At 41.3% G+C, this 12,238-nt stretch overlaps 1 protein-coding gene across 1 annotated transcript in view; it reads left to right on the top strand.

Annotated features, from left to right (window-relative positions):
* Window positions 1-10,132, top strand: part of LOC139392538 (septin-5-like) — a 32,491-nt gene extending 22,359 nt beyond the window's left edge. Inside the window, exons 10-12 of the mRNA XM_071140582.1 lie at window positions 9,544-9,640; window positions 9,768-9,913; window positions 10,077-10,132. Of these exons, the coding sequence (XP_070996683.1) occupies window positions 9,544-9,640; window positions 9,768-9,913; window positions 10,077-10,103 (270 nt within the window). The 3' untranslated portion in view covers window positions 10,104-10,132. The remainder of the gene's footprint in view (window positions 1-9,543; window positions 9,641-9,767; window positions 9,914-10,076) is intronic.
* Window positions 10,133-12,238: the final 2,106 nt, after the last annotated feature.

Raw genomic sequence — 12,238 nt, 5'->3', positions numbered from 1 at the left:
TTAGCGACTGGTCGAGCACCAGTACACACTACCAAGTGAGCTATTTTTCAGATGTTGCCCTACCGGAGTTGCACAGTGATAGTGTCACTGCTATTAGCTTCACGACATACTATGGAATGCCGTTTGGTTCTTTTCGTGTCAAAAAAGATACACGTCAAATAACACAGTTCTTTTATAGAATGTGTGTTCAGAATTTGCACGTGCAAGCCAAGCGCCACCACTACTATCAGTAGCACTGTCAAAGCTGTACAAAAAGGTCTGCAAACACCGGCCACAAACAATGTGTTTACAATAAAGCCTTATTTGTTCGATCGCAGCTTCTAGCGAGCTAGCTAGCTTTAGCTTGGTACCTAGCAAGCACCAACTCAACCAGCCTGAAAACAATGACAAGTAGGAACTGCAGTCATTTTCATTATTCTTGGCAATGATTTAGGAATCCTTGTGAGGTAAGTATTAGCTAGGTAGCCAGTTGTTGTTCACCTATTGAAATTGAACTTCAGTTAACCTGTTGAGTCTATAGGGGCGCTATTTCATTATTGGATTAAAAAACGTGCCCGTTTTAAGCGCAATATTTTGTCACAACAAGATGCTCGACTATGTATATAATTGACAGCTTTGGAAAGAAAACAGTCTGACGTTTCCAAAACTGCAAAGATATTATCTGTGAGTGCCACAGAACTCATGCTACAGGCGAAACCAAGATGAAACTTCAAACAGGAAATGAGCAGAATTTCTGAGGCTCTGTTTTCCATTGTCTCCTTATATGGCTGTGAATGCACCAGGAACGAGCCTGCCCTTTCTGTCGTTTCTTCAAGATGTCTGCAGCATTGTGACGTATTTGTAGGCATATCATTGGAAGATTGGCCATAAGAGACTACATTTTCCAGGGGTCCGCCCGGTGTCCTTTGTCTAAATTGGTGCATAATCTTCAGCTGCGGGCATTTTCTCCTGGGATTCAGAACAGAAAGCACACTTCCACGAACGATATATCATCGAAGAGATATGTGAAAAACACCTTGAGGATTGGTTCTAAACAACGTTTGCCATATTTCAGTCGATATTATGGAGTCAATTTGGAAAAAAGTTTGGCGTTTTGATGACTGGATTTTCGGTTTTTTTTGGTAGCCAAACGTGACGCACCAAACGGAGCGATTTCTCCTAAACAAATAATCTTTCATGAAAAACTGAACATTTGCTATCTAACAGTCACCTCATTGAAAACATCTGAAGTTCTTCAAAGGTAAATTATTTTATTTGAATGCTTTTCTGGTTTTTGTGAAAATGTTGCCTGCTGAATGCTAACGCTAAATGCTACGCTAGCTAGCTACTGTTACACAAATTATTGTTTTCCTATGGTTGAGAAGCATATTTTGAAAATCTGAGATGACAGTGTTGTTAACAAAAGGCTAAGCTTGAGAGCTAGCATATTTATTTCATTTCATTTGCGATTTTCATGAATAGTTAACGTTGCGTTATAGTAATGAGCTTGAGGCTGTATTCACGATCCCGGATCCGGGATGGCTAAGTGCTAGAGGTTAATGAAAATAAATAGCTAGCCAGCTACTAAACCTTTTTGCCCAAAAGCTAATGTTATAAGCAGCCAGCTAGCTTCATCTGGCTAGTGAGGCTCGACCGAACTGGGTTATGTGTTGTGAAGGATTAGGGCACAATAGTGTAATTTGCGGTTTGCCTTCAAAATAAAAGTATCTCTTAGACAGTGATGCAGAAGGTTACAATTGGTGGAATCATGCCGTATTTAGACTAGATAATGTTAAAGGTTGAAATGTGTAGCAATGAAATGGGGTATCAGTCTACTCGCTGACACCCGCAGAACACAACTGTGAAGAGTTTACGCAAATATTGGCGTTGTAGCTCTTATCTCGTGACTGTGAAATCACCTCCCTTGTCAGGCTATTGTGTGTGTGTTGACATTCATATTGCACTGTACAGCTTTACCTAAGGATTGGGGATCAGTGAAATGGGGTATCAGTCTATCAATACCCAAGCAATTATTATTTTTTCTCCCAGCATCCTCATCAGAGTTATCCGACTCCAAAACATCCACGCAGTATTGTTTTTCGTTGGGAATAGTGTTCAATACACATAGTGCCTTGCAAAAGTATTCAACCCCCTTGGTGTTTTTCCTATTTTGTTGCATTACAACCTGTAATTTAAATTGATATTTATTTGGATTTCATGTAATGGACATACACAAAATATTCCAAATTGGTGAAGTGAAATGGAAAAAATAAACTAAAAAGTGGTGAGTGCATATGTATTCACCCCCTTTGCTATGAAGCCCTATTTAACCAATTACCTTCAGAAGTCACATAATAAGGTAAAGTCCACCTGTGTGCAATCTAAGTGTCACATGATCTCAGTTCACCCCTCCGCTTCCAGACTGTATATCAATGTGGGAAGCCGCCGCTATATACACCTGTTCTGAAGGCCTCAGAGTCTGCGACACCACCAAGCAAGGGGCACCACCAAGCAAGCGGCACCATGAAGACCAAGGAGCTCTCCAAACAGGTCAGGGACAAAGTTGTGGAGAAGTACAGATCAGGGTTGGGTTATAAAAAAATATCAAACTTTGAACATCCCACATAGCACCATTAAATCCACTATTAAAAAATGGAAAGAATATGGCACCACAACAAACCGGCCAAGAGAGGGCCGCCCACCAAAACTCACGGACCAGGCAAGGAGGGCATTAATCAGAGAGGCAACAATGATAACCCTGAATTAGCTGCAAAACTCCACAACGGAGATTGGAGTATCTGTCCATAGGACCACTTTAAGCTGTACTCTCCTCAGAACTGGGCTTTACGGAAGAGTGGCCATAAAAAAGCCATTGCTTAAAGACAAAAATAAGCAAACACGTTGGGTGTTTGCCAACAGGCATGTGGGAGACTCCCCAAACATATGGAAGAAGGTACTCCGGTCAAATGAGACTAAAATTGAGCTTTTTGGCCATCAAGGAAAACGCTATGTCTGGCACAAACCCAACACCTCTCATCACCCCTAGAACAACATCCCCAGTGAAGCATGGTGGTGGCAGCATCATGCTGCGGGGATGTTTTTCACCGGCAGGGACTGGAAACTGGTCAATTGAAGGAATGATGGATGGTGCTAAATACAGGGAAATTCTTGAGGGAAATCTGTTTGTCTTCCAGAGGTTTGAGACTGGGACGGAGGTTAACCTTCCAGCAGGACAATGACCCTTAGCATACTGCTAAAGCAACACTTGAGTGGTTTAAGGGGAAACATTTAAATGTCTTGGAATGGCTTAGTCAAAGCCCAGACCTCAATCCAATTGAGAATCTGTGGTATGACTTAAAGATTTCTGTACACCAGCAGAACCCATCTAACTTAAAGGAGCTGGGGCAGTTTTGCCTTGAAGAATGGGCAAAAATCCCAGTGGCTAGATGTGCCAAGCTTATAGAAACATACCCCAAGAAAGAGACTTGCAGCTGTAATTACTACAAAAGGTGGCTCTCCAAAGTAATGACTTTGGGGGGGTGAATAGTTATGCACGCTCAAGTTTTCTGTTTTTTTTGTCTCATTTCTTGTTTGTTTCACAATAACTATTTATTTTTCATCTTCAAAGTGGTAGGCATGTTGTGTAATTCAAATGATACAAACCCCCCAAAAATCTATTTTAATTCCAGGTTGTAAGGCATCAAAATAGGAAAAATTCCAAAGAGGTGAATCATTTCATAAACCACTGTAGGTTGACAAATGTGGCTCAATTCAGTTGTTTCAGAGTCCCGCAATAAAAGCTACGATGCTAATGTTCTCTGGGTGTCACGGAGTAGACTGATACCCCATGTCATTTATTCACAATCCATAGGTAAGGCTGTGCAGTGAAATAAGTATGCTCCCAATACAATTCTAAAGTAAAATACATCCAGTGCGATTTCAACAGATTTGTTTGTCAAATTAACTAATTATTGTCTTTTGTTGATTTTTATATAACATTCCAACCTTGTTTAGCATGATCTATTCAATTATGGCATAATTCTACTATTTGTATTAATTTGCATCACTGTCAGTGACATGCGTTTATTTTGATGGCTAACCGCAAAGTCCACTATTGTGGCTAATCCTTATTGTGGCTAGCTTCACATAGATGGGTCTGACCATTAGTCAAATAAGAACGGTCTTATAAATTAGGGTTATTTTAGATTATGATGTGCTGGGTCATCGGTTAGTCGGGCAAATTGAGGTAATATGTACATGTAGGCATAGTTAAAGGGACTATGTATAGATGAAAAACAGAGTAGCAGCAGCATAAAAGAGGAATTGGCGGGGGGAACAATGCAAATCTTTCGGGTAGCCATTTGATTACCTGTTCAGGAGTCTTATGGCTTGGGGGTAAAATCTGTTGAGAAGCCTTTTTGTCCTAGACTTGGCACTCTGGTACCGCTTGCCATGCGGTAGTAGAGAGAACAGTCTGTGGCTGGGGTCTTTGACAATTTTTAGGGCCTTCTTCTGACACCGCCTGGTGTAGGGGTCCTGGATGGCAGGTAGCTTAGCCCCAGTGATGTACTGGGCCGTACGCATTACCCTCTGTAGTGCCTTGCGGTCGGAGGGGGAGCAGTTGCCATACCAGGCGGGGATGCAACCAGTTGCAGCTGTAGAATGCACCCGATGTTGCAGCTGTAGAACCTTTTGAGGAACCATGCCAAATCTTTTCAGTCTCCTGAGGGGGAATAGGTTTTGTCGTGCCCTCTTCACGACTGTCTTGGTGTGTTTGGACCATTCTAGTTTGTTGGCAATGTGGACACCAAGGAACTTGAAGCTCTCAACTGCTCTACTACAGCCCCGTAGATGAGAATGGGGGCGTGCTCACTTCGAGTCAGATGCGAATGTATTTCAATTACATCAAAGCTTTCGGTCAATCGACCTTCATCAGAGCATAACTCCACAAACAAAAGTGGGACAGGTAAGGCCACACAGTGAGCCAGAGGTAATTGCAGACACCTGTAGTAATATAAAGTATCCACAAGGTGTCATTACAGGATAGAACAGAACATGACTTGGATTTATAGTAGAACAAAAACACATCTACACTGGGAATGTGGTGTTAGTATAAGGAACACATACTCTCAAAGAGAGCAAAAAAGGCAAAAGAAAAGAAGGAAAACATTCAACACTATATACAAAAGTATGTGGACACCTTCAAATATAGATCCAGGAGAAATCTAGAAAATAACTAGATAAAGGTAACCTGTCAAGGAAAAATTGGGCCACTAGGGCCGTCATGAATACAGGACACCCTAATAACAGGGAAGGTGTGTGTAAGATGATGACAATAGGAATTATAACTTGACCCTCGTATAAAAATCTTCAAAAGACTTCTCTCTGGCAGAGTTTACTGTCGTCGTTGTCTCATATTGGTGACACTTCCACCTTCTCAATGCCCTTTAAGTGTAGAGAAGACACTGTACAAAGTGACTAGCAACGGTAATTTTCATCCTGGTGTCTTTATTTTTTATTTTATTTCACCTTTATTTAACCAGGTAGGCTAGTTGAGAACAAGTTCTCATTTACAACTGCGACCTGGCCAAGATAAAGCATGGCAGTGTGAATAGACAACACAGATTTACACATGGAGTAAACAATTCCAAGTCAATAACACAGTAGAAAAAAAGAAGAGTATATACATTGTGTGCAAAAGGCATGAGGAGGTAGGCGAATAATTACAATTGAGCAGATTAACACTGGAGTGATACATGATCAGATGGTCATGTGCAGGTAGAGATACTGGTGTGCAAAAGAGCAGAAAAGTAAATAAATAAAACCAGTATGGGGATGAGATAGGTAAATTGGGTGGGCTATTTACCGATGGACTATGTACAGCTGCAGTGATCGGTTAGCTGCTCAGATAACAGATGTTTAAAGTTGGTGAGGGAGATAAGTCTCCAACTTCAGCGATTTTTGCAATTCGTTCCAGTCACAGGCAGCAGAGAACTGGAAGGAAAGGCGGCCAAATGAGGTGTTGGCTTTAGGGATGATCAGTGAGATACACCTGCTGGAGCGCGTGTTGCCATCGTGACCAGTGAACTGAGATAAGGCGGAGCTTTACCTAGCATGGACTTGTAGATGGGTGGGTCTGGCGATGAATATGTAGCGAGGGCCAGCCGACTAGAGCATACAGGTCGCAGTGGTGGGTGGTATAAGGTGCTTTAGTAACAAAGCGGATAGCAGGCGGTAGCAGGCGGCAACAGTGAGAGACTTATTTCTGGAGAGATTAATTTTTTAAATTAGAAGTTCGAACTGTTTGGGTATGGACCTGGAAAAGTATGACATTACTTTGCAGCCTATCTCTGCAGTAGACTGCAACTCCTCCCCCTTTGGCAGTTCTATCTTGATGGAAAATGTTATAGTTGGGTATGGAAATCTCAGAATTTTTGGTGGCTTTCCTAAGCCAGGATTCAGACACAGCAAGGACATCAGGGTTGGCAGAGTGTGCTAAAGCAGTGAGTAAAACAAACTTAGGGAGGAGGCTTCTGATGTTGACATGCATGAAACCAAGGCTTTTTCGATCACAGAAGTCAACAAATGAGGGTGCCTGGGGACATGCAAGGCCTGGGTTTACCTCCACATCACCCGCGGAACAGAGGAGAAGTAGAATGAGGGTGCGGCTAAAGGCTATCAAAACTGGTCGCCTAGAGCGTTGGGGACAAAGAATTAAAGGAGCAGATTTCTGGGCGTGGTAGAATATATTCAGGGCATAATGCGCAGACAGGGGTATGGTGGGGTGCGGGTACAGCGGAGGTAAGCCCAGGCACTGGGTGATGATAAGAGAGGTTGTATCTCTGGACATGCTGGTTGTAATGGGTGAGGTCACCGCATGTGTGGGAGGTGGGACAAAGGAGGTATCAGAGGTATGAAGAGTGGAACTAGGGGGTCCATTGTAAACTAAAACAATGATAACTAACCTGAACAACAGTATACAAGGCATATTGACATTTGAGAGAGACATACAGCGAGGCATAAATTAATCACAGGTGTTGATTGGGAGATTTAGCTAAAACAACAGGTGAGACAACAACAGCTAATCAGCTAACACAACAACAGCAGGTAAAATGGCGATGACTAGTTAGAGAGGGTCGGATTAACTACACAGAGCCTGAGTTCGCGGCTGGGGCCGACAGATAAAAAATAAATAAACAGAATGGAGTACTGTGATTAATGGACAGTCCAGTAGGCATCAGCTAAGTAGCCAAGTGATCATAGTGTCCAGGGGGCAGCAGTAGATGGAACAGGGAAGCCCCACTAAGGTCTCCCACTAAGGTCTTCCGTCTCAGGGGAGTAAGGAGGGTTTGTTTAGAACCCGTGTTGAGGCTGGCACGGACTAGTCAACTGTTAAAATTGGGTTCCCGTTTGTAGATGAATAAGGGGGATCCTTGAATTCCTGAATTCCAGTGCTGGGTCTGAGGTGAGCATATGCCAGTGAATGTAGAAATGCAAGTAACAAACAACTCAGAAGTTGTAACTTTTTTTTGTATATCTTGGCGAGGTTTAGAGAGCACAATTTGGTATGCCTCTTCCAAACACGGAGTGGAGTAACCCCTGTCCAGAAAACATTGTTTCATGTTGACAGCTTTATCAATATAGTCCTCTGTTGAATGACACACGTTTGAGCCTATAGAAATGGCTCTTGGGCACTACTATGAGTGCTACTTGCTAGGAGAAATGTGTTTGTCAGTCTCTTTCTGATATAGAGTGGTGATAAGTTCCCCATTAGCAACCTCGATCCACATGTCCAAGAAATTGACCCGCTTATCGTCATATTCAATAGAGACTTCAGGTTAGTGTTTCTATTGTTCAAAACGGAAGTGAACTCAGTCTTGTTCAGTGCCAATCCAAACAGAGAATTTCAGCAATATACCTAAACCATTGGAGGATCTTGGAGAAGTAAGGGTTTCTGGTCTCATCACAGAAACATTTGCTCAAAATGGCTCACGTATAAGTTAGCATAATTAGGGGCAAAGGTGGAGCCCATAGCAACTCCACTAACAAAGGTTAAAGTAGTTGAGCTTGTGAACTAGAGAAGCCAGTTCACAGAAGAATTCACTAGGTGGTGACATTTCTCCGTGACGGTCCTGTTGGTAATATCCCAGTGCATCTAGGCCTTTTTCATGAGAGATTCATGGTGAGGATCTCTAGATCAAATGTAGCCAATAAGTTGCCAGGGAGATTAGACAGTTCTGATATTTTGTTAATCACATCTGTAGAATCTTTGACGAATGCTGGGAGTTTTTGCACAATAGGCTTAATGAAGGAATCAACAAAGTTGGAGAGTGGCTCCAGAAGAGAGTCAATACTGGCAATTTTAGGTCTGCCCTTAGGTTTGAATAAGCTCTTATGGATCTTAGGTAGCATATAGAAAACAGGTATGACAAGGATTTTGCAATGAAGGTAGTCAAATTCATGTTTAGAGATCCAGTTCTGATCGACAGCAAATGTCAGATAGTTGGTTATCTTTGTCCGATGCAGGGTCAGTTCTGAATTTCCTATAGAAATGTCCATCAGGCTGGTGATAATCTTCTGCCTTATAGTGTGAATGACTATGGCCCCTCCCTTATCGGCAGGTTTAATGACAATCCAAGTTCCTGAATAGCTAGTCTTTCCTCTCGGCTCACATTCTTTGGGGAATAAGTCAGTTTGGAATGAAAAATGTCAAACATTCTGTTCCACAATTCTACAGCTGTGAATGGAAGGATTTGATACTTGCGGCATAAATAAACTCTTGGGTTTGTACACAGAGATATTGGCCCTTTGTGCATCATTGGAGTCATTAGACTTGCCAAACATATGCCTAAGTTAAATTTAGTTAAAGTTCACTCTTTATCTCAAAATAGTTGGTTTCATGTGGGGACAAAGGGAGGCCTTTGCTTAAAGCAGACGCCTGATGTGTAGTATGTACCTTATCAGATAAGTTGATTACAGCGTCCTCGCCGGTTGGTAGGTGAGGGGTGTACCAGCTAAATTGCAATGGTCTGAAGAGACAGGTCCATTCCGTGACTTATTTCTATGCTTGAAATGACGCTCACGCTTTATTCAAGAGCATGTTGTCCCAACCGATGGCGGGCACAACACAACAGCTTCAGATGTGAAATAGGGTCTAAGCTACCACATATGCGAATGACAATCTGTGAGTTGACACGTTTTTAGATAATTGATATTAAAGGTTTAAAAATGTTTTATTTTTTATAATGATATAATAAAATACTTTGACAACACTAAGCTTTTAAATGATGTCAAACTCAACCGTTTATCTTTTCCAGGAATAAGACGTTGTCTCATAAAGTATGCAAAGTGGGTGAACTTATCTCCTAAATGTTTTTGCATTCAGGTCAGAAAAGTCCCTTTCTGACCACCTCTTCCTTGGGCAAACATGTAAAGAAAGTTTTGCTTAAATCAAAAGGGATGCTGTCAATAACAACAAAAAAATAAAATCCGTTCAAATGGATTTACCCTGCTGCTAAATGAGGAAGTGTGTTCTATAAGTTTCTGTGTCTCATTCTCTGTCAGAGGAGTGTTCCGTTTGCAGTGATCGGCAGTAACATGGTGGTGGATGTTAATGGTCGACGGATCCGCGCCCGTCTCTACCCCTGGGGAGTGGTGGAAGGTGCAGATTAAATACAGACACACACGAACATGCACACTCACACACCTTGTAAGTGAACTTGAGATAAATGTACTGTACACTCCATTTAAGTGTATTGCAGTTCACTGTTGTCTTGTTGTGCTGTCAGTGGAGAACCAATATCACAGTGACTTTGTCCACCTGAGGAACATGTTGGTGAGGACTCATATGCAGGACCTGAAGGACATGACCCATGACACACACTATGAGAGTTACAGAGCACAGTGGCTGTGCAAGAGCCAACGCACTGATGTGGTAGGGAGACACGCGGAAGAGATTTATCCTTGTGCTTATGATTTTGGTCTATTTTTTTGTTGATTGATGAAATAATATTGATCTTATAAGTTATTAATTGAATAGAATAATACTTTATTGCCAATTAATATGTAAAATCTCCATTAACTTCATTCTCTTTTAGGATTATGACTTCTGCCACACAATCTAATCCAGGAGGCCTTTGGTGGTAAACAAAAGATGATACACTGCTTTCACTATTGCTGGAATAAAGTCACAAGCTAAATGTAGTATCGGTTTCCCTTTTTGATACTGTGTGTACAGTATACTGTGTCAGTTTAGTTCATTTTCAATCTTTCTCGTTCTATTGTGCTAGATGACCAGACAAAATGCTTTTGACTTCAGTGAGGAATGCTTTACTTAAGAGAACAAGGAGCATATCAAACACAGTGGGTGCTGACAAGTATTTTTCTTTGCTCATACAGGAGTAGTAAAGGCCTAGTTCACTTTTTTTTTTACTAACTTTACATACATTACCGGTCAAAAGTATTTATTTTTACATTCTACATTGTAGAATAATAGTGAAGACATCAAAACTATGAAATAACACATGTAATCATGTCGTAACCAATAAAGTGTTAAACAAATCAAAAATATTTTAGATTTAAGATTCTTCAAAGTAGCCACCCTTTGCCTTGATGACATCTTTGCACACTCTTGGCATTCTCTCAACCAGCTTCATGAGGTCACCTGGAATGCATTTCAATTAACAGGTGTGCCTTAAGTTAATTTGGGGTATTTCTTTCCTTAATGTGTTTGAGCCAATCAGTTGTGTTGTAACAAGGTAGGGGTGGTATACAGAAGATAGCCCTGTTTGGTAAAAGACCAAGTCCATATTATGGCAAAACATTACTTTAAGACATTAAAGATCAAGTTAATACGAAATAAGCTGAATGCATGTTATTATGAGAGAGAGCCTTTATTATGCTGAAATGTTAGCATAGGGTACTTGGCCGGCTTGACTTCATCTCATGCACAGCTTGACATTATGGCCGTTTTTATTTTTCTCCACAATTTGAGGCATTGGGAGATATTCGCGTCATTGTGCAATATACCGTAGATGGTGTTCTCGTTAGTTTACCTATATTGCAGAGAAATCTGAGTTCTCTAAGGCAGACAGAAAAAACAATCGGACCTCCTTGACATAACGTTATTCCGTCTTGAGCAACTGGACGGACATGGGACATTTCATGGATACTAACTAATGCATCTTAACCCGTTCTGATACATTTATGTGGTGACCCAAAACAAAGTCAGACATTTACTTCTAGACCCCATGGACTGCATTGGGCAGAAGTCTCTGGGAAGGAGATCAGCTAGCTAGCTACCTTACCTTCACCACTAAGAGGACATAGAGGAACCGTTTAGGTAAGTGTCCTTTTTGTCTTGTAATTTCATATTTGAACAGTGAAACAATTAGCTAGCATGATTATATATTCTCTAGCACAACCAACTAGTTAGCAAGCTTTATCTGAATGATGCACTGAAATTAACTACTCTCGAGGGGATCACCATTGTAGCTAGCTATGGCTATTCTCAAGAACAAGCAATACCCTATCTGAGAAGCTTGTCCGACTGACTGATGGAGCATATTCAATTAATCTTTAGTCATAATTTTGATGTTCCCAGATTTACTTTAATGTTAAGATTGGGGGGAGACCAACGTGGATTTTAGCTAGCGACCGTTAGCATTGCTAGCTATGTTTTTGACAAACTTTGCTAGCTGATGGCAAAGTTGTTTCCTACTAAAGATAGCAATGTCATATTTCCAGACCATTTAGACAAAAGTCGTTTGCCTCTATCACGACTTTTGGGCACCACCATGGCGCTGCTGGCAGAGGGCAGTTTAAGAACGTTCATAACAATGCTGGAGTTTGTTTTGTATGGCCCGGTGCCCCAGGTGAGCAGAGTTTGCTTTTTTTTAGACCATTCCATGAGTCCTTAAGTGAAATGTCCCCTTACCCGGAACACCGGGCCTTCCAAAAACGAACTCCACCAATGTAATGACGTGACAGCGGTGCAACCTATGAATAAATCAAATTTTATTGGTCACATGCCTAATACACACAAATCTAAGTAAAGGGATGGAATATGTACATATAAATATATGGATGAGCGGCGTAGGCAAGATGCAATAATGGTATAGAATACAGTATACACATATGAGATGAGTAATGCAAGCTATGTAAACATTATTAAAGTGACTAGTGATCAATTTATTGAAGTGGCCAATGATTTTGAGTCTATGTAGGCAGCAACCTTTGTGTCAGTGATGGCTGTTTACCA

Source organism: Oncorhynchus clarkii, chromosome 33, assembly GCF_045791955.1.
Source record: "Oncorhynchus clarkii lewisi isolate Uvic-CL-2024 chromosome 33, UVic_Ocla_1.0, whole genome shotgun sequence".
Taxonomy (NCBI): Eukaryota; Metazoa; Chordata; class Actinopteri; order Salmoniformes; family Salmonidae; genus Oncorhynchus; species Oncorhynchus clarkii.
The sequence above is the reverse complement of the archived record's forward strand: the minus strand, read 5'-3'. Positions and strand labels throughout refer to the sequence as shown.